Source organism: Dunckerocampus dactyliophorus, chromosome 3 (genome assembly GCF_027744805.1).
Source record: "Dunckerocampus dactyliophorus isolate RoL2022-P2 chromosome 3, RoL_Ddac_1.1, whole genome shotgun sequence".
Lineage (NCBI taxonomy): Eukaryota > Metazoa > Chordata > Actinopteri > Syngnathiformes > Syngnathidae > Dunckerocampus > Dunckerocampus dactyliophorus.
In genome coordinates, this window is record NC_072821.1 from 19,270,823 (window position 1) to 19,291,647 (window position 20,825).

At 40.0% G+C, this 20,825-nt stretch overlaps 1 protein-coding gene across 2 annotated transcripts in view; it reads right to left on the reverse strand.

Moving 5' to 3' along the window:
- The window catches only part of pcdh17 (protocadherin 17), a 64,036-nt gene that overhangs the window by 31,813 nt on the left and 11,398 nt on the right, over nucleotides 1-20,825 (reverse strand). For both annotated transcript variants that reach the window (XM_054769715.1, XM_054769714.1), the window contains exons 3-4: nucleotides 7,211-7,269; nucleotides 6,812-6,984 (exon numbers count right to left, since the gene is read on the reverse strand). In XM_054769715.1, coding sequence (XP_054625690.1) covers nucleotides 6,812-6,984; nucleotides 7,211-7,269 — 232 coding nt within the window. The remainder of the gene's footprint in view (nucleotides 1-6,811; nucleotides 6,985-7,210; nucleotides 7,270-20,825) is intronic.

Below are 20,825 nucleotides of genomic sequence, written 5' to 3' on the forward strand. Positions count from 1 at the left end.
AAAACAATTACCGTATACATTGATTTTACTTCTTTTATGTAAATCCACAAATTTGAGTGCTCTAGATTTAATCAGAATGGGTCAAAAAGTGAAAACTTAGCCACTTTAAAAAAGTTTGCAGAAACATTGCATGCAAAAACTGTGTATGAACAGTGCAGTTTGCACATACAGCAAATGAAAGGATTGCTCCAAACGCTCTACCATCATCCCAGTCCCCAAAAAAACTGGTATCTCGGCCACGTCAGTGTGGCACCTGAGATCATGTTGGACCACCACCTGCCCCACCCTACCTGCAGTTTGTCTACTAAACAAACATGAGAGTGTACTGCATCTAGGAACACCTCGGCAGTGAGGGACTTCTACGCAAGCGTCCAGTTTGTGGTACTTCAGCTTTGCCTTCAACACTATCATCTTGATCTCTTCTCACAAGAAGCCTCCTGCTATCTGCCAGTGGATTAACAGTTTATACTTTATATGGCAAATACAGATGATTTTGAAGCTGGAGTACCCAAAGAGAACCATCTCAAGTGAGTGGGAAATCATGCAACCTTCACTTGGGGTGTCTTGATCCAATATCGCCATTGGCATCAGCACAATATCAGCAAAAACACAAGTATCAGATTAAAATCTCTGACACTGGCACTGATACAAGCAGTCCATTCCAGACTCCACCAGAGCACTGGATCCAGCATGCAGAGCCCACGTGATCACAGCATACTGTACTAGCGTGTTTAGCAAAGAGCAGACGTGATCTTGGTCATGTGGCAGTATTTTACGTTGACATCCAAAAAAAAAACATTACAGAGTGTAAATCTTGTCATGCCCATTTTTCCCGTGGTGGCACAGAACCGGCGAAGTTTAATATAACCAACCTCATTGCGCATTTGAAGCAGCATCACAGAAAACGGCATGAGGACTTTGACAAAGCAACGACTGCCTTACACAAACATTTGGTAAGCGTGAGAAACTCCCACGGGATGGCAAAAAATCATTAGCTGTAACTGAAAAGAGCCAGCCCCTGTTACTGGCCAGTGATGTCAGGTTTAAATGCTTCATTGAGCACCGCGAGCCTCGGTACATTATACCTAGCAGCCACTACATTGTGGATAAAACTATCCCCTAGATGCATACAGAAGTAAATGGATGTTTTTTTTAACATATGTACTGTTGCTGACTATTGTTCTCTGTTAACAACACTTGATCAAGCCTTTTCTAACATTCCACATAATGAAAAAAATGCAATAAAAGTATGTATGATTTCTGCGATATCGGATCGATACCGCCAATACTCAAGACTGCAAAATCGTATCGTGTGAAAAAGTGAAAAAGCTGCATTGGGACGTTCCCAAATTCCACAGAGAACGGCCACATACCTGGGGAGCACATGTAGCTTTCCTCCACTGTGAACGCCAGTGCAGTGGATTTCATTGCCATTTCTCCTCACATCAGGTATGTTGTCATGGTTAAAGGTCGGTAACATGACTGTAATGTAACTGACTGTCATGACTGTAATGTAACTGACTGTAGACATATAAACGGTGTGAACAGGGTATTTGAGCTGTATTTTCAGCGGGAAAAAAGACAAAGTTTGAGGAGTTCTATAACTCCTTTTTCTAGGCCTGCTCGTTAACAGGAAGTGCATTGTTGTAACATTACATGCAATTTGAATTGAATGTGTGTGTTAGCATAAACAGTTGTGCTGTATTTGTAGTGCCATATGTACAATGTTTAATGCACTTAAACATTGTACAAATATGTTAATTAAGTAGGAAAAGTTTGCATTTGTAAAGCTAAAACTTGAAAAGGGTTTATACTCTCCCAAGCTACTTACTGTATGTCCTGTAGGAATGTTGTTTTATATGCTGTCTTGTGTATTAAACATTGCACTGGCGTTCACAGTGGAGGAAACACCACAAGTTGACTTGTGATCATTTCTCCCCATATCAGGGTCGCAACACATGACATAAAGGTAAAAATATGCTCAATACACTTAGATAATGTGTGTTGCCTTAACAATACAACATTCACAAACCAAACTGAATGAAGTGATGTTTAAGAGCCAACCCATCTGTCACATATGTGACTTATTTACTGGGTTTATTGACTCTACTGCACCTGACAGTGTATGCTAATGCTGGCTTCTTGAGGGAACATATTTTCATTTGCAAGCTGCATCACTGAGTCAGTGCTTGTAGTTCTATCTTTACAATGCAGAAACACTGGCACACCACTTCTGTCTAGAGTCTGATACATCACAGCATGGCATTAAGAGCAACCATTCATCCAGTGCCAAAATAAGGTTTCAATGGAATTCTAATGTTGCTAATTAGTATATGTATGCCTTGCAAATCTGACTGCATTGTCGTCAGCCACACCACCCCTTTATAGACTTGCTCCTCATACCATACACTACCACACAACAGTCATGCGTTATGATAGTCAAATTTAAGAGATCTTATATTCTTATGGTTGTCTTCTTGCAACATGCTTTAAGATGTTCACACATTACAATAAACGTTATATACAATATATCACACATGCATCAAGCTTCAGAGAACTTCACACCATAAATTACTAACGCCTCACAAGATGGCTTGCAGCAAATGAAAAATAAATAGAATCAGTGCATCTAAAATTACAATTATGACTAACTTTTTTTCTGCCTACAGCATGCATTCAATATTGTGTATGCCTTTACATAATTGTGTATTGCTGCATGTGAAAGCAATTGGTAAAGCATGAATCTTCACCCTGCTACAGGTAACAGTGAAAAAGTATATTTAATTGCACTTCCTTTGCACTGTTATAGGCATCACACTGTCTGCTTACTGTATTCACTGAGTCCTTGTTTTATCACCTCCCATCCTCCATTCTCCTACTCAGACATGCTTTTAAAACAAAGCCATAGGCAGTTTGATTATCATACTCCGATCACGGCTAATTAGGGTAGGTCATCTGCTACAGTCACGCCTCCTCTGAACCTCCCTAGTCCTCTTCCCTCATCCCTCTCTCATCATTTCCTTGAAGAGCGCTATCAGCGGGTAACATCTCACTAAACCACTGCTGCCTGTCTGTTTGCGATAGCGTCTTAGGCAGACATTTCCACAGAGGCGAGCAAAATGCTGGCAGCCACTCCATTGGAGCCAGACAAGCCCGTATCCATGTCTGTTGCAAGCATGTTGGATCATCAGTTATCCTCTGATTATTACTGGCAAAAAAATGTATCTGATATACTTGGGCTTAATTAATACATTGCTTCCAATTTTGCAGTGCTAATTAATCAATTTTGAAAATGAGGCGTGATGTGAAGATCTCCAGATTATAAGGGAATGCCTGGAAGAAAATAGCGACACAGTCATCAAAGGCAATGTAATGGCTATGGCTAAAAGCAAAAATCTGCTTGGGTGTTTTTAACATGGTTTGGCATACTTGTAGTTGTGTTTATACTGAGAAGTTAAACAAGACCACAGTATCCTGGGCTGGCAAGATATCACACAACAAGAGGGCGTATAATACGCTGCATGGACAAAAGTCTTGAGACACACAGGTAATGAGCACTATTGTGAGAAACAGGGGCTGTTGAAACTTTTGCCACTGAGGGCAGCATACTGAAAATCAAAGGATACAGGAGGCCAGTTTGATGTTTTTATGTATTTTTTTATTTTGTAAAAAGGCTACAAAAAAACCTTTAGATAAATATTTAAAGACAGCGCTTTGTGTTATTATTAGTTATTAATATCAACATTTCAGCTTCTGCTCTTTACCATTTTGCCTTTTTGCTCTATTTCCGCTGGGTTTTTTGGTTTAATTTTATTTCTACAATGTGCCGCGGGCCAATAAAACACAAGCTTGAGGGGTGCGTGGGTTGGTTGTGGTCATGACTGGTGGTTCTGATCAACCTCCCATTTTTTCTTCCTGTTGCCATAGCCAAGTGCCCTAATATTGTTTTTCACTTAGTGTATTAACCCTTTTCAAACGTCTGTAGCATGAAAATGGTTAGAGATAAAGGCATACTGTAAATTAGAAAAATCATCAGCATGACCCAAAGCTTTTGATGGGGGTAAATTTACTCATCTAATTTGCAAATTATGACATCACCAGGCTCAGAATTTGTCAGATCCCTGTCTCCACGCTACCTGCTCATCAACAGGCTCATCAAAATGTCTGATCCACTTGTGATACTCTTTCTTGTCTCTCAAGCAAACCCAGCCATCATCATCCTTATTTACAGCGGGATCTTGAACACCACTGCTGCCTCAACCACTATTATTACATAGATAGATATGAAGTATCGATCTATCGATCTACCTACCTACCTACCTATCATACCTGTGAATATTGTCATTCACTCAGGTCATTGTATTCTCAGGTCATATTGATCCATTAGCAGTGGAGTCTCCCACGTATCGTACAACGTATGCCGCTATGTCCGCGTTTTTTTACATTCCCGCTACTCCCCTCACCATTAGCTGTGTTTTGACAACCCACCACGTCACCTCCTGCCACCCCGAACACGGTTTAGCAAAGCATCGGCAAGTATGCTGCATGTGGATTGTCATGGCGAGCGGACTAGCTGCCGCACGCACAAGGGGCTTCAAAGTCTATACTGTAACTTTGCATAGAACACGGGCACAAATGTTGCTCAGATTGAAGTTACAGATGTCCGCCATCTCCTGGTATAAAGTACTAACTACATGAGGCACCATATTTGCAGAAATCGTTTGTTAAATTCAGCAGTTGCTTGTCGCAATTCTGCGACTTGGGTGCTTAAAGGGCTATATGTGTAGGAAATATGCTTATAGCAATGTTTTTTAGCCAGGGGTCAATTACAAGCCCCCTTTATCTATTTTCCATCTCACAGTTGATGCACCTGTACTTGCTGATGTGCATGTTACTGTGCACTCATTAGTCTTCACTGAAGCTGAATGCTTAACATGTAACATTGCATCGGTTTTGATGGCATTCTCTGTACATGTTGGCCACACAGTCGGGAGATTGGGAAGATCTGAGTTTGAATCTCCGTTGGTCATCTCTGTGTGGAGTTTGCATGTTCTACCCGTGCGTGGGTTTTCTCCGGGTACTCCGTTTTCCTCCCACATTCCAAAAACATGCATGTTAGGTTAATTGGCGACTCTAAATTGTCCATAGGTATGAATGTGAGTGTGAATGATTGTTTGTCTGTATGTGCCCTGTATGTACCCCGCCTCTCCCCGAAGTCAGCTGGGATAGGCTCCAGCATACCCGCGACCCTAGTGAGGATAAGCGGCATAGAAAATAAATGGATGGAGGCTTGAGGTGATCATTTTGGTAGTCGGCCTAAACAGGAGGATGTACACATAAAGGCAGACCTCTCTCGGAAGATTATATTGTTGATTAACTCATGAAATAAAATGCACTGAAACATTGTGCAGTTTGCCACACCTTGCTGTTCGCAACTCCTTCTGCTTCTACCCTCCCCCACAGTTTGGATAAACTCTTGTGTTATTGGCTAAACAGATCTAGCTGCAGCATGTTAACTGTCTAATCTCACATCAAACAATTTCCCTACACAACGAATGAAAGTCATATAGAGGAACCGGTGAAGGCGCAGCAGAGGAGGAGAATAAAAGAGTGAAGAGTGAAAAGCAGGCAACAGAAGGCAGGTTATAGTCTTGTAGCACGCGTGTGTGCTTGATTGGTGCATGAGGTGAGCAAAGTCTTATTCAAGCAGCCCAGGAGGATTCAGTAGAACACAAAAAAAGTTGGATGAGCAAGCTGCAGTTGGCACTTGCACGCAGTCGCATCAGCCTGGACCAGATTTTATTGACCAACTACTCAAGTACTTTCCGAAACACTCATTTTGTCATATGTGCAATGTGTATAAATCTGATTATTCTGGTTCCTCATGGTCAATCAAATAGGAACAACACACTGACAATGTTAAACATATGGAGCTTTTTAATTGGCCAATTTCTCTTGCCAGCGTGTGGGTTTTGATTTTAATTGTGAAGCCAATGGAAAGGAAGAAAAAATGCTATATACGCAAGCATGCATATTGCAAAACAGAGTGTTGCACAAATTGTCATTGCCCTTCTGCAAGGAGTAAAACGGCCCTTCTGTTCCTTGGATTAATAGCACCATTAAAGAGAATCCATGTTCACTATGCTGTACTGTACTTTGGGATCCAGTTAGTAAGATAACGGCTTACCATTAAGACATTAGTGAATTTTCTGGAAATATACTGTATATTCTGCAGAACAGGTAAAGACTTACACTGAGGTACAGACTTTAGCATACCACCTGTGCTATTGAGGCTCTGTATGCCTTTTTACTCTGAGTATCCTAGCTGGGCTGGCTGGGGTGAGGAGGACTGCAACAATTCATATCTAGGGAGTTATTGTTCAACACATGTCATGTGTAATCTGCCCGACCCACAGCGCTTAGAATAATTATTCATATTTCATCACCACACCACAGTGGCATATTCCTCGCAGCTCACTAAGTTATTTTCCATGTTCCATTATCAAAATTTCAGAGACAAGCGCTCAGGGTGGAAGGACTAAATGGAGAGGCTGAAGTAGTTGGGCTTATAAAAACATAATGGGCTTGTCGTCTTTGATAAAATGGAGATGTGTATAGAACGCTCTCATCACACACACTTAATGGGGAAAAGTGCAGAAAAAACAGGGGAAAATTATGAAGCTGACTGTACAGACTGGAAGCTCAGTTATTACAAATAAACTGAGACGATGGGTTATAAGTCATGTGGTTGCAGGGAATTTTTCACGTTTAAGAAGAATTTGGGAAGAAAATTAGTTACACAAAGGCTCACCTTGCTCCAACGGAGGCGGCCTAACACCCGAAGCCTTTAACTTGAGCGCTTCCTTTGCAGACATGTCACAGCAGGAGCCTTTGTTGGTGTCCTGGTCACTGTCAGCCTGGTCGCTGTCACCATGGCCACTGTCTCTAAGGCTGGCTCGCTCTGGGTCTTTGAATGTCGAACTACTACAGAAATAAAAATGACAAACAAGCATGAGTACTTCTAGGCTACATATTTGTTCGTCCTGAGTTAATTGGTGAATAACTCACACTTTAATTACATTTCTAAGAGCGCAGTCCCATTTATGACTCAAAACAAGACATTCTATGTTTGTTGTGCTGTGGTGTTAAAAAGACAGAGAAGGAAACTAAGGTCTGAAATGCAGTGATGGTTACAGAACCCAATTCCTACCTTTGAACAAACTGTTGTCTGCTTCCCATGTAATTAGGCTCAGTGGGGAAACTGTCCGTCTGTGGAAGAAAGCGAGAATAAAAAGTATGTACTGGACGTGTCAAAAACCATGTATACTATGGAGCAAGATCTCCAGGTGATTAATTATGTAGGAAAATAGGGTAAAGAACACACACTGGGTGAGTATAATAATGACAATTTAGGCACTGTCCACACAAATACGCATATTTTAAAACCTATTTTAAAACATATTTTTCTATGTGATTTGGCCTCTCATCCACATGCACATGGAGGTTTTTGTCCTTAAAAATTGAGCTTTTGGAAAACTCTGGCCAGGGTGAAGATTTTTCAAAACTCCAGCTTCAGCGTATTCGTGTGGATGGAGAAAACTGAGCTTTTGGCTTCTGGCTGACAGACGATGTAACAATTATGTGCCATTATTTCCACATTAGATAACTATAATTTAATGTGTGCAATGGCACACATAACATTGTTGCTTTCAAGCATGCTGAAATGACTTTTTGTGTGTGTAAGAGTAAACATAGGCCTACTTTCACTTTACGTTGACGAATAAAGGCGCCACTGTTGGCTTCGGAGGACACTGCTGCTGTTTTACTCGCTACGGCTATGACACCAAAACGTATCTAAAAAAAGTATCTATCGATTTGCAACAAGACCCGATCGGACCTCTAGCTGGTGGGACAACTTTCACAAGCATGCCATTATTTTGGAAGAATGGCGTGGGAATGTTAGCATGGGAAGAAGCTTGTGATTGCATTTGACTGAGTTGCTTCACCTGCACACTAAAGCTTCCCTGCCTTGTTCTGCATAACTACTGTCATGGAGGCAATTAAATAAGGACAATTTGCCAGACACACGATTAGTTCAGCAATGATAGCGTCACAGCCGATGGAGTTCTTTCTTGATTGATAAAATGAACAGCATTGTAGTGATAATCAACATCTACTACATTTTAATAAAGAACATGTTTCATCCATTTTCACTTTTATATTCAATAAATTTTGCAGACCAATGTGAAATAAACTACATAAACATCATCAGGGACTCGGTTTAAATTGCCTCAACAGTCCATGGCTGCTGTGCCCCCTTACTTTGGCATGCGCTTGACAGCCTGCATATGCATATTCATGTGGATAGAAATAATTTTAAAACGTTCTAAACTATGTGCTTGGAGATTTTTTTGACACCGGAGAGGGGCAGATTTGCGTTTTCGTGTGGACATGGCCTTAAGCTGCTCAGGTTTGAACAATTCATTACCCCAATCATTGGCAAATTAGCATTAATAAGCTACACTGCTGTGTAGAACATCAAATGTAGCAGGCAGTATGACACCAGAAATTGGTAGGCTGTTGATCTTATTGACCACAAATAATAACCACAGTACAACTTGACAAAAACTGTTCACATACCATGTTTTTCATTGATTAGCACAAAATTAGGTACATGTGACGTGTATGTTGAGAAACGTGCAGTGTTTTGATTTGTTGGATACAAGGCAACCTGATCATGTCCAACGGAATCTTGCTGCAGGAATCAAAAGAAATAATATGTGCACCCATACAATAAGCCCTTACTATATTGAATACATTCATACATAGAAACACTGTTGAAATACCGTGTTGTGATGTGCAGTACTTTGAACTCATACATCATAAACTCTAAACTCAGTCCTCATTATTGTACAGCATGAGGCAGTACACTATAGACTTGATCTCGGCAGCAACTGCAACTGCTCTCACTCTCCGTCGTCGTTAATTACAAGAAAGTGTGCTATGCGAATGTTTTAATCATGTCAATTGACATAAAAAGGTCACTATCATCACTAAGTGGTGAATGACCTTTCCAGAAATACCCGTCAGCTATCTTCAAATCAAATGAAAACAACTAAGGTTTTGAACAGTCAAGATGCACAGTGCATTTCTCACTTGGAAGAGCACAGGAAAAATTTGATTATAGGTTTAAAAAAGGGTGTAATTATTTAAGTATAGTAATAGCATTCATCACAGTAACACAAATAGCTACAACTCTGAATTGAGAGTAATGAATGTCCCTGTTGCTAAGGTTTTTCATATGCACAGCTTGGCTCACAGTCGATGGAGTATTTCAATGTCATCTGTGCTCTGTGGTGGCTCCATATGAAAAAGAGCAGGTGAAGGTCAGAAAGTAAACCTCAATACTGAATTTTCCATGCGCACTGTAGCACCTTTACCGTTACCCTGAACTCTCCATTCCTTCACAGGCATTAGTCAAAGGAAACACTCATGAAATATATGAAAGGTTGGACACAAAGGGAAAAATGGGTATTTGAAATTATTTGGCATTGACATGACAACAGTGGTAGGCTTTGGAAAAAAATGGAGATGAAATTCTTTTTGTTGCCATCCAGGGACTCATCCTTGGACAGTGTTTTCAATCAGTGTGACACTGCTCAACCTGAATCTGAACAGGATGGAAGGACGTTGACAGAAATTGGATGCCTGTGGTTTGTAAATGATGTTAGATTTTAATTACAGCATAGCCCCTATACCTATTTTATAAATTTGATTTAGATTTCAATGGCTGGTTTGAAGCATCCAAACAGCAAAATTAAAAATCATCAGGTTCTCCTGTTTTGAGCTTTTGAGAACAAAAAGAAAAACAAAGATTTAGCCTCTCCATCTGTTAATGACCTGCTTTTCCTCCAACAAAAGCCAATAAAATGCACACATCGTCACAATAATTTCCTGATAATTAGAGCCCAGGTTGATCTTAAGCCTCCATCTCTTACTGTTGGTCTATACTGGCCAAGCTTTTAACTGCAATAGGCCATTTTCGAATGAATGGATCAATATCAACCAGGACCGCCTGCTTTGGACTACTGTCCACGTTGGCAAAGATCACACAATAAATGACAAAGTGGTTAATTTCTGTCTTCTGTCTTAAGCATCTTTGAGTGTAAAATCTTGCATCCATGCAACATATAAACATGTACACTTTAAAGGTTTTAGGTCTTGCTAAATGGCATTATAGCATTTTTTTAAAATTGCAAAAAGCTGAAACCTATTTAGTTAAACAAAAATGATTCTGCGTACTTCTTGTTTCTTGGGTTCTTGTACTTCACATGGGTATCAGGAGAGCTTAAGTTTGTTTGCAGCCATGGTTGAGAATTGCAAAAGCGTGTTGCCTTGAATGGTGTGTGGTATCTAGTGTATGCAGCAAGGGCACAGAGGTCAGAGGGATACTGAGTACAGTGAGGCTTAGTAAGTGTAAAAAGCTGCACTCCATTCTCTATTCCCATTGAGGCTCTAAGACTGACCAAGCAGACAGTGGACCAATTGAGACAAATGGGACAAGTACATCAGACAGTTATTTCACTCTCAGGCCTTGTTGCTGCATTCTGTTCATTTTCACAGAGCTATTTGAGTGTATACAGGAGTGTGTGTGTGTGTGTGTGTGTGTGTGTGTGTGTGTGTGTGTGTGTTTTAGCTATCGGAGGAATGGAGTGTGAACAGAGAAAATGGCAGCTTCTCTTTCACACAACTGAACCGCAGTCATTTATTCACAGAAGTAAGAGTATACCTTCACTTCGATTCTATCGGGTATACGTCTGTTTGTTATTTACCGCCAACAACAGATCATTTGGAAGAGGTTCCAAATCAAACCATAGCTGCGTTATTTAGCCAAACAAAAATGTATGTGTGTCTGTGATGTTTCTACCAAGGGAACGGTTGTTTATTCCTTTTGGAAAACGGTCAAAGTAAGCAAACAAGCCAAATGAGGCAGACTTGGTAAAGGATAAAACACAGAGAAATTGAGGTTAGCAGAAAGTAAACCACAGTGGTGAAGAGAAAAAGCAAAATAAAAAATAAATAATGAGCAAGAAACAGCAAAGTCAGAGGATACCAAAGCATTTACTGAAAAACTGGGTGGAGACATTGGACAATAATTAGACTACATTGATTGCCTGGTGACTTTGGAGCAATTGTAAGTGATCAAATCTAATTAGCTGGTCGTATACATCTTCCGGGAGATAAAAGACATATCAATCAATAGGCTTAAGTGAACCTAAAGGCAACCGAGTCTACTGTCAGCCTAGCTTCCAAAATAACCTCATAGAAGTCCGGCCCAATACGCTGACACTGAATTCGTTCAGGTTGCTGATGAAAGGTAAATGGAAATAAATTTATAATCCAGATGGAAACATAGCAAATCCCTCAGAATATTTAATCATACAAGCCGGCTTTAAACTGATATGTTTTCCAAACCTAAGGATTTGTGTTTAATTAAACAGTCAGAATACTGTGATTGCCACCAATTAAATACTACAATGACATTCCATGGGGCTTCTATGGGATGACTTGAGTACAATCCATGATATATTTGGTTACGTGGCAAATAAAAAGGTATGATGTGTACCCTTTTCTGGCCTTCATGGTCTTGTTGATATAATAATGTCTACCATAGCAGACCTGTAAACCTTGAAGACATTTTATGATTACCACCCCCAACTTGAAAAATGTAAGGATTGAGCGGGCCAGGGTGTGACATTTATGTATTTTTTTGTGATTTTGTAAAAGAGTGTGGTACAAAGTGGTACATATTTTTCTTGTTACATTATGCCTTTTTCTGCATTTTCCCCATGTTTGCTGTTTTTTTTTTGGTTAAATTTTATTTCTACAATGTGCAGCAGGCCAAAAAAAAAAAACAACAACAACAAACAGCTGAGCCACATCCGCAACTGGCCCCTGGACCGCACTAATTCTGCTTTTATGGACACGGAGCCTTTTGGTTTGTTCATAAGAAACGTACAGCATTATCTTGTGTTTTTAAGCCTTTTGTAGCAATAGAAAATGAAGCTATTGACTTATCGTGTTAGTTCCATTTTGCGCAGCTTTAGATGTGCATGCATGTGCCTTATAACACACAGGGGTGAATAAAAACAAAAACATTCATGATAGTTCCTGGGCTCCATGTAAGTGTGCGCTGATTTTAAACATAATGTACATGTCATTGTACATCTAATACATGTGCTGTGGTTGATTTTTGACGCTTCTCTCTTTTTTTTTTTTTTTTAAAACTCCACTTCTGTGGATGGACATTTTTTAACACTAGAGTGGGGGAGTGGTGTGTTTTTGAAAATACCCATGTTTATGTGGACATAGCCTTAGCTATGAACGATCGAACGACAGTAATTAAAGAGAGAAGGGGAGTGTTCTTGCAACTAATTAATTGATGCGTGGCAACAGTCAGTAGATCTGAAATCAGAAGAGAAGCCATTCTCGGAGGTGGGCGATCCACGCTCTGAATGAGCCATACACTGTACAGGCAGGAAATAATGTACTACAGGCTGACTAATTACAGCCTGAAAGGCCAGCGTTGTAGCAGTTTGAGGATTTTATTGGAGATGTATGTTACGCTACGCGCAGACTGAACAATCAAACTGAAACCGGCGAAATGCAACGACATGCGTGTTTAAGTACGTATCCTGTGTATGGAAAACACTTATAAGTTGGCAGGTGTGCTATAGAACGGATGATTTTTTTTTTTTTTTCAAAATGGCGCCGTGTGAGTGGCTGCCGGTTACAGCAGCTCTGTACTTTTCTTCCACCTTTTAGTGTTTTTATAGTATTTTAGTCTTCTTCTTACTTTTTCTTTTGGTTGCATTTGGTCGAGTGTGCAGTTATGGAGGCAGGCTGTACAACACCTGCACCACCTGCACCATGTTGTAGTCACTATGCATTCTTTACACTGTACTCTTTACTTGCGTATCTTGCTTGCTTGCTGCTGTAACAAGTTAATTTCCCCACTGTGGGATAAATAAAGTACATTCATACATACATGAGGGGACAACTGGAGTATAAATGGCTCCAGGCTGTTGCTGATCATGAACCATTTACATAAACAATATGCAAATGAAAGTTTACAAAACATTGCCAGACACTGACTTGACAAATCATCCACCCATATGTTGAAAGATGAGGGTAGCCAGGCATCTACCTGTGGATAGTTACATGATTTTGTATACATATGCACCAGCATTAATAGGGGCATGGAAAACATGCCTTACTTATATCCTTCAAGCCACATTTACTGCTACATAAATAGTCCCTTTGAGGAATACTCATGGTGAAAATTCTGATTTTTCCTATGATGATAAATTGCTACTTTGGTCACATTTAAGGTATCTTGAAGCAAAAGAGGCAGTAATAGCTATGTTTGATTTTAAGTGCTACAAAAGAGTCCATTATTAAACTTTTTTCCTGAGAGGTGCTTTTGTAGAGTGCATCCATCCTTCATAATAATGTTTGTCATTTAATTTTGCAGTCTAAAGGATCTTTCAAGTATATGAAAAGAAAACACTTAAGGGATAAACAGAACTGAACCTGAGAGTTGGTCAACAAAGCCTGTCATTATTCTCTTGAGAATCAACTCACGTAGAAATAATGAAATGCAAACCTCCTGAGAGTGCATATCCTTGAACTTGTTCTTTGCCTCTAGATTGTTCTCTTCCACTTATGCAGTAGAAACGCACACATAGGCACATGTGTCGATTTTATGTTCCATGAAAAATCTAATGATGGGCTAAACTGAATTTTGCATGAAACAAAATGGCTCAGAAGGCTTGACTTAATAAGCATTCAGTATATTTAAGTGTGTTTACCAGAAATGACAAAATCACATTTGAATAATCTTTTTTAACTCCACGGCATTTATTCAAGGGCTAAATAATGAATCATACTAATCTGCCCGACAAAAACCAACACTGCCAACTGAGATGATCAACACATTCTCAGTTCAAGACTGTAATGCACTGTCACATTCAAACCACAAAAGACACAGCTCCTGCTGTGAGACATTTGTTGTCTTCACTGTTCTTTTTGAATGAATATTTTTATTTTAACATTTTTCTATTTCTTTCTTGCAGGAGAAAACAAGCAAAAGGAATTCATTATTGTAACTTTACACTACTGTCAGCTCACCAGTTGCTGTAATGTGTATTTAGGCACATTTTATCACAGCCCACAATTTGTGTTTCAAAAGTGTGGAGGTGGTGCAAATCATGTAACACAGTTTTAAACACTAATTAAGCATCGTGACTTCCAAAGACTAACCTTAGGGCTTTGAGACTTGAGGCACGCCACATCTGGCCCCAGGGCCTCGAATTTGACACAGGTGCTCTAACCGGAACGGGGAACATTAACTCAACCTTTCATTGCTCTGAAGGCACAACTCTCGTACCGGTTCTAGTCTACAGCGCTATGCCTTCTGGGTAATGTAGTATATAAACATTTACCAACACCACTGACGGAGCCAGAAATTTTTCATTGCGGTGGCCGAGGTGAGACCAATACTCACATAGGGGTGGCAATAAGTTGATACCTGAAAAGTCTGCATGGCCAGTGAGGTGGCCGGAGAGAGACCAACGGTGGCCTCCACCACGTACAGTAGCTATGCTACTGACCAACACACACAAGTCCTCCCTTCCTTGCTTAAACGAGATGTCGACATCATTTACCAACAAAAATCATGGCTACAGATCACTCAACAGTTCCCCAATGTTCTCAACTAAAGCGGGGGTAAACTACATGCAAAGTGTTGGAACACGAATGCAACTTATGGACGACAGAGCAGGCAGTGGTCAATAAGGAAATGGTGTTTGTTTTTATAATAGGCCTACAGTAATTTGTCAGTGGGTTCAGAGAATGCTTTTACTGCTGCTATAATCTACTTGTATGTTAGGTTTTGTTACTCTGTGTGGTAATAATACAAGAGAAACATCAATATTTGTTTTCCAAACTATGCACACAGTGGTGTGCAAATAAAGCATATGTTGGTGGATTTGTTGAAATCCCGTGCTTTTGAAAGAAGAACCAAAGAACAAATTCATAAAATTGCAACTTTTGCCACCTTTTTGAAAAAGCTGCCGTAAAAATCAGGGACTTTAGGTTGAAACAATCACAGAAAAAAGACGCAACCCTGGAGGGACTGATAATATAGCGATCTGGATTGCTTATCGAAAAGACTGCAGTCCCCTTTAAAAGGATTGTTGAGGCGCCCCTGAGCAAGGCACAGAAACACTCGATTTTGTGTTGTAATTAGAACGTATGTAAAACTGAATTTTACCACAGGGTTTATTATTGCCATATTATTATCAGTCGTCGTCACACTAGTAGTAGTAGTAGTAGTAGTAGTAGTAGTAGTAGTACCAGTACCAGTACCAGTAGTATTGAGAGTCAACCACATCAACAACAACAAGATTAACTATCAAGAGAAGCCTTTGATGCTGTTGTTTGCTCTTTGTTAATGAAGTCATGTTGTCCAATTTTGATAAAGTTACTGCTGTGGCATCATTCTCAATAATCTCTTTCAGTGGGCCACCATTATTTACAAGATTATCCTAACAGCTCACATTCATCACATCAATACCACGCCCAGGTAAATCATAGCAGCTGTTTTTCCTCAAAGAATGCTGATTGTTTTTAGGGTTTTTTATCGGCTGTCAAAAATAACAACTCATTTATATATTTATCTTTTTTTTTTTTTTTTAATAGCACTCCAAGAACATTTTACAGATAAAAAGCATTCAAATATAGTTTGAAATGTGCCATTATTCCTTTAATTATAAAATAATTACACCCGTGCAAGAGCATAGTCAGACAAAAGGAATGAGGCATATTTATGTGATCAAACATGTTCCCTTCTATGCGTTCTGCATGTGCACACCTTCTGGCATCATTGTGTTTAACAGCAATATGAGGACAAGAACACAACAGCCAACTTTGCTCAGAGGAAATATTTCTGCTCAGAGCAGGTGTTTGTACACTTACCAACACAATCCACATCTGTGTCAGTTTTGCCCCGGGAGTAAATGATGAATCTAGCTTTTGGCATAGATGTTTACTCAAACAAACTAAAACACAAAACATAGCAGTTGGCAGTTGGCAGTTCAACTACATAGCGGAGGTGTTGCACTTCGTCATTAAGGCACTTTTGTGACATATTCAACAAGTTTGGTTTGGACAGCAGGGAGTGGTTAAATGGCTTCTTATAAAGTCAAGTATGCAAACTGAGAACAGTAAAGATGATTTAAAGACAAAAAAAACTTGACTTGATGCTTAATTATTCAACTACACGTGTCGAGAAAAGGAGTAACGGGTGCACTTTGCAATCTTGGTGTGGAGGCTACTAATCATTCTCTACTTCCTCATCAATACTTAGTGCACCTTTGCCGTTAACTTAAGTCTTGAGTCAGCACTGTCCTTGCTTTGCCCTCATTAAACCATCGCTAACTCAGCCCAAAAAAAATCCAAGGCTGCTTTAGAAGGAACAGAATGATCAAGTTCTTCATACATCAATGACTGCAACCATTCAGCAAAGAATAAACATACAAATAATGTTGAAAAGTCGCATTTCTTAGAATTGTTTTAGTAAAGTTAAATACTGAGCCTACAATGACTCTAGCATACATATCTCTACTGAGGAGTCAGAGCTTAGATTGCTCAACTTAAAGCTTACATATCAAATTAGCGATTTGTATTCAGTTTGAGGCCTTGGTTTGAAAATGTCAATCAGTTTAAAACTGACACAGGATTACTAACCTTGCCAATGTAGACTTATTTTTTTAATGCAAAGTTTGTTAACAGGGTGGTAAAATCCACCGTTCACTAAATATGGACCAGTTTGCATGTTAACAAGAAAGAAAGATGATGAAAAAAACAAACATTAAAAGAACTAAATTATTCGCTTTGAAATGATGGTAGGAGCCATTCTGCGATGAAAGGATTTTTTTTCTATCTCCCCAAAGCCCTCAGCCAAGGCCAGATACAGTTATGACCACACAATGCGTGCACACATGTTTAATATGAATACATGCACATAAGCTTATACGCACATGCACCATCCACCTGGGTTCTTATTTCTCCCCCTCCATAACCAAACACATATCCACCGAATGTCTTGTTTCAGTGCAAGGTGACCTTTCCAGTGTATTTGTATTGGGTCAGCGGTGATGAGGCATCTCCACGAATGGGAAATGAAGTACTACAGGGTGGCAGTTCCCTTCTACTCTCTCAGAGAAGGTTCAAGGGGTAATGCTTTGTTGTCCAACTGTAAGATGGCACATTCCTCCCTGACTCTTTTAAGTGTGTCTATGGTGCATTAAGAATCTGTCAGAGCAGCTTTAACATTAATCGGCAAGCCCACAGAAGAAACAATCATAGATAATCTCGGGCTCTAAAGCCTGGTGACCTGCTCTTGAAATTCACAAATATCCTGCCCTCAAACCTCATTTGTCATTTAAAGACACACAGGCCTGGGCTGCCTGTCTCGTAATTGTGTCCCACTCTGCACTCACACGCTAGCACCCATGTCTCTCCACCTGGGAGTACACAGACTGAAGATGTCAGTGTGACACATTTCCAACAATGTGTGAAGGAGCAGTTTTAGCCCACTAATCTGTAAAGGAAGGGAAGGAGAGTCCCAGCGAGGAGAAAGAAAAAAGAGATAGACACACAACACACTTCCAGTCATCATTGCAGTGTTGAGAATGTACAGTATAAATAGCAAGATGTGCTCAGAGTTATCACTGAGTCAGAGCTTCCACCATAGTACTTTATTCATTAAAACTGTGTGCAGAGATCAATACGGTAGACATATACACACTGTACTGTTGACAAGATAATCTCATCATTATGAATTTGGCTCCGGTCGTCACTAACATGAGCAATTGCAACGCTTATCAGCAATGGCAAGCACATGGGGAGAGAAAGGGAAAAGGGAAAGGGTCGGCAAGAGGTGGGAAATGACAGATTTTTTTTTTTTTTTTTTTGCTGTGAGCAATATGTAATAAAATGTTGTATTTCACTACAAAACACATAAAAAAATCAATACAAAAAATACCATATGAGAAATCGATCGCAATGTTAAAAGCCCCTAAAAGATTTCTCTCTAAGACATAAACCCAGGGTGGGACCAATTGAGCGCATCCGTATAATACAATAGAAAACAATGAGACATATATAGCATTTTCATACACCATTAGCACTCGCCATCATTGCTCCAACCCTGAAGAGAAGCCAAAAAAAATGTTAGACGACAAATTCTGCAAGGCCACCACACTTCCATGGCCTTTTCTTTTGGCAATAACATCTTGGAATGCCGACTCAGCCGCCTTTGTTGCCACAAACAAAAAACAGTCACCGCAAAGCATGGTGGCTGTCAGTTCCCTTCGGACAGAGACAGGGGTTTAGATGCGGGAGTCCGATTTCAAACAGGGCTCCAAATGTAAGAGAAAACAACGGCCTTGCTTCTATACCCCCACAGACACGCATACCGACATAGACAAACAAGGAAAAATACATTGGCAAGATTCAAATACTATTCAAATGGCAGTTAATTGCAACATTGGTCGAATATAGTTGAGTCTGGTGGTTTTATGAGGGCGAAAACGTCTGTTTAACAGCCGTTTGTTTTGACGTGTACTTAGCTGAAATTAGAGCAAATGGGGATGGTTTTCATGGTATATCCATCCGATCAATTAATTACATTACTGACGAAGCTGAAGAAGTGCTTAGCAGTAAAACACAAGGACAAGGAAGGAGAGATAGAGTGGAAGAGCGATAAATCACTTCCTTTAAACTAATGAGAGAGAAAGTGAGAAGAGATCCACATAATTCCTTCTTCTTCGAGCTGCATGTTGTTTCGGTAGCACATGTCTAGAGGGCACACTGAAGCTCTTTCACGTTGGACCGACGCCAAAGCACTGCAGAGTGAGATCCACTTTGTTTGACTTTGAAAGTGTTTGATTTACAACTCACCGCCCTGCTGCCAGTTCAAAGAATACATCACCACACGTGTATGCTTATTTTGGCCTTCTGTGTGCTGTACACCTCATTGCACAATTACCGCAAGTTTAGCCCGTCTATACCAAGCTACAGTGTAATTGTGCACCACCAGCACCCTGCTGGAGAGGGATCTAAGAATCCTCAGGTTCCTACTGGGAAGTTCATTCCGATCGCAAGACCCGCGAGACAGGCCCTTCAAAGGATAGTGAGTGATAGCATGCGTGCATGTGTATGCGGTTGCATGTCGACACTCCTGCACATGGCAGCACATTTCAAGATTCTTGCGCAGTGAATGTTATATTTTGTTCTCTTGATTTATGTGACCTTTGTTGGTGCTATTGACTTCTTGGCTGACTTATTCGAGCAAAATGCCAGCTGTAAATGCCTCAGGTCTACTGGGGACATGAACGGATTTCATTTCGTCACAATCTTGTACTTTTTGTATGAAATAGCAGAAATAGAAGGGGCTGGGGGGTGTTTGTATTAAATAAGAAAACACAGTGAAAGATCAGCAGGTACAAAGTACACAGACACATCAGGTGTAGGAGTGCGCTTGCAAGGCAGCAGAAAAAGGAGCAAGTTGACGGGTCACAAAAACAAGTAATGTCTTTAAAGAACACCACGGCAAACAGAAATGGCACGATGTGCAACTATGTGGGAAAAGAAACATTTCTAAATCACACTTCAGAAGCCAATTAAAAATGACCCAATATCATTGATGATGACTTTGAATAGAAGCTCTGGTGTCAATAATTTAGGCAGCACAGCCCTGAATATCCACTTCCCCTCCACCACTGATGCACTGCCAATGCAGTTAGTATCATGGCCATGTCATCTCCAATAGGCTGCTTCCCTTTGAACCAAGCTAATTGCTTTAATGTGTCCGGCCTGTCTGACTAACACAGAGGCCAACTTGTGTTCTCATATCCTGTGTGTTTCTTGACAATTGTAGGACACAAAATGCCTTTGTTTCCACCCTTTGCCAGATCAGGAGGTCTTTCATTTTAATGGAATTACAAAACTAATCAATGGCAGTCGGAAGACGTCATTTTACAAAGCAATCTCATAACGGAAGATAAAGGGACATACAACCTCGGGATTCACTGAAGTTGCTGCCTTTTGGGTGACTGAAAATGTGTTTGTTTTATCCCCCCAAAGTTTTATAATAGCAAACATTGTCCACCACTGCATCTGCAATCCACATGGTATTATGTTATGTTTAATTTACTCATTTTGTGACTTGAGATTAGCAAGAATATTTAAAAAAATTCCCACCATTTTCAGACCTGCCAACCTTGAAGAAATGTTATTATAGTAGTCCCCCCGCTCCTGGGGGAAATAATATATATATATATATGAAATTTTGTAAAAAGGCTTTAAAATAGGTGATATACATGTATGTGTTACTATTATTATCAAAATGACATTCAAAAGTCAATATTTTTCTATAATGCGCCACAGGGTGCAAATGGCCCCTGGGTCACCCTTTGGACACCATTGCTTTTACTGCTCTTTGCACTGTTCTTATGAGGTTTGAGCATGTGCTGTAACGTCAACTCAGTGACGACCCACAACTCTCGTATTTGGCTTGTCAGGGACATTTTTAAACCAACCCATGTAGATATACAGAGATGGTTTTTATATTTTGAAGGGGGAAAAAAAACACGCTGAATATCAGCTTTGTTATTGATGACAAAGCGTATTATTAGTGTTAACTTTTTCTGTTTAAATGATACTTTTTTGCTACATTTTCAAAATTTTTAGAAATATTT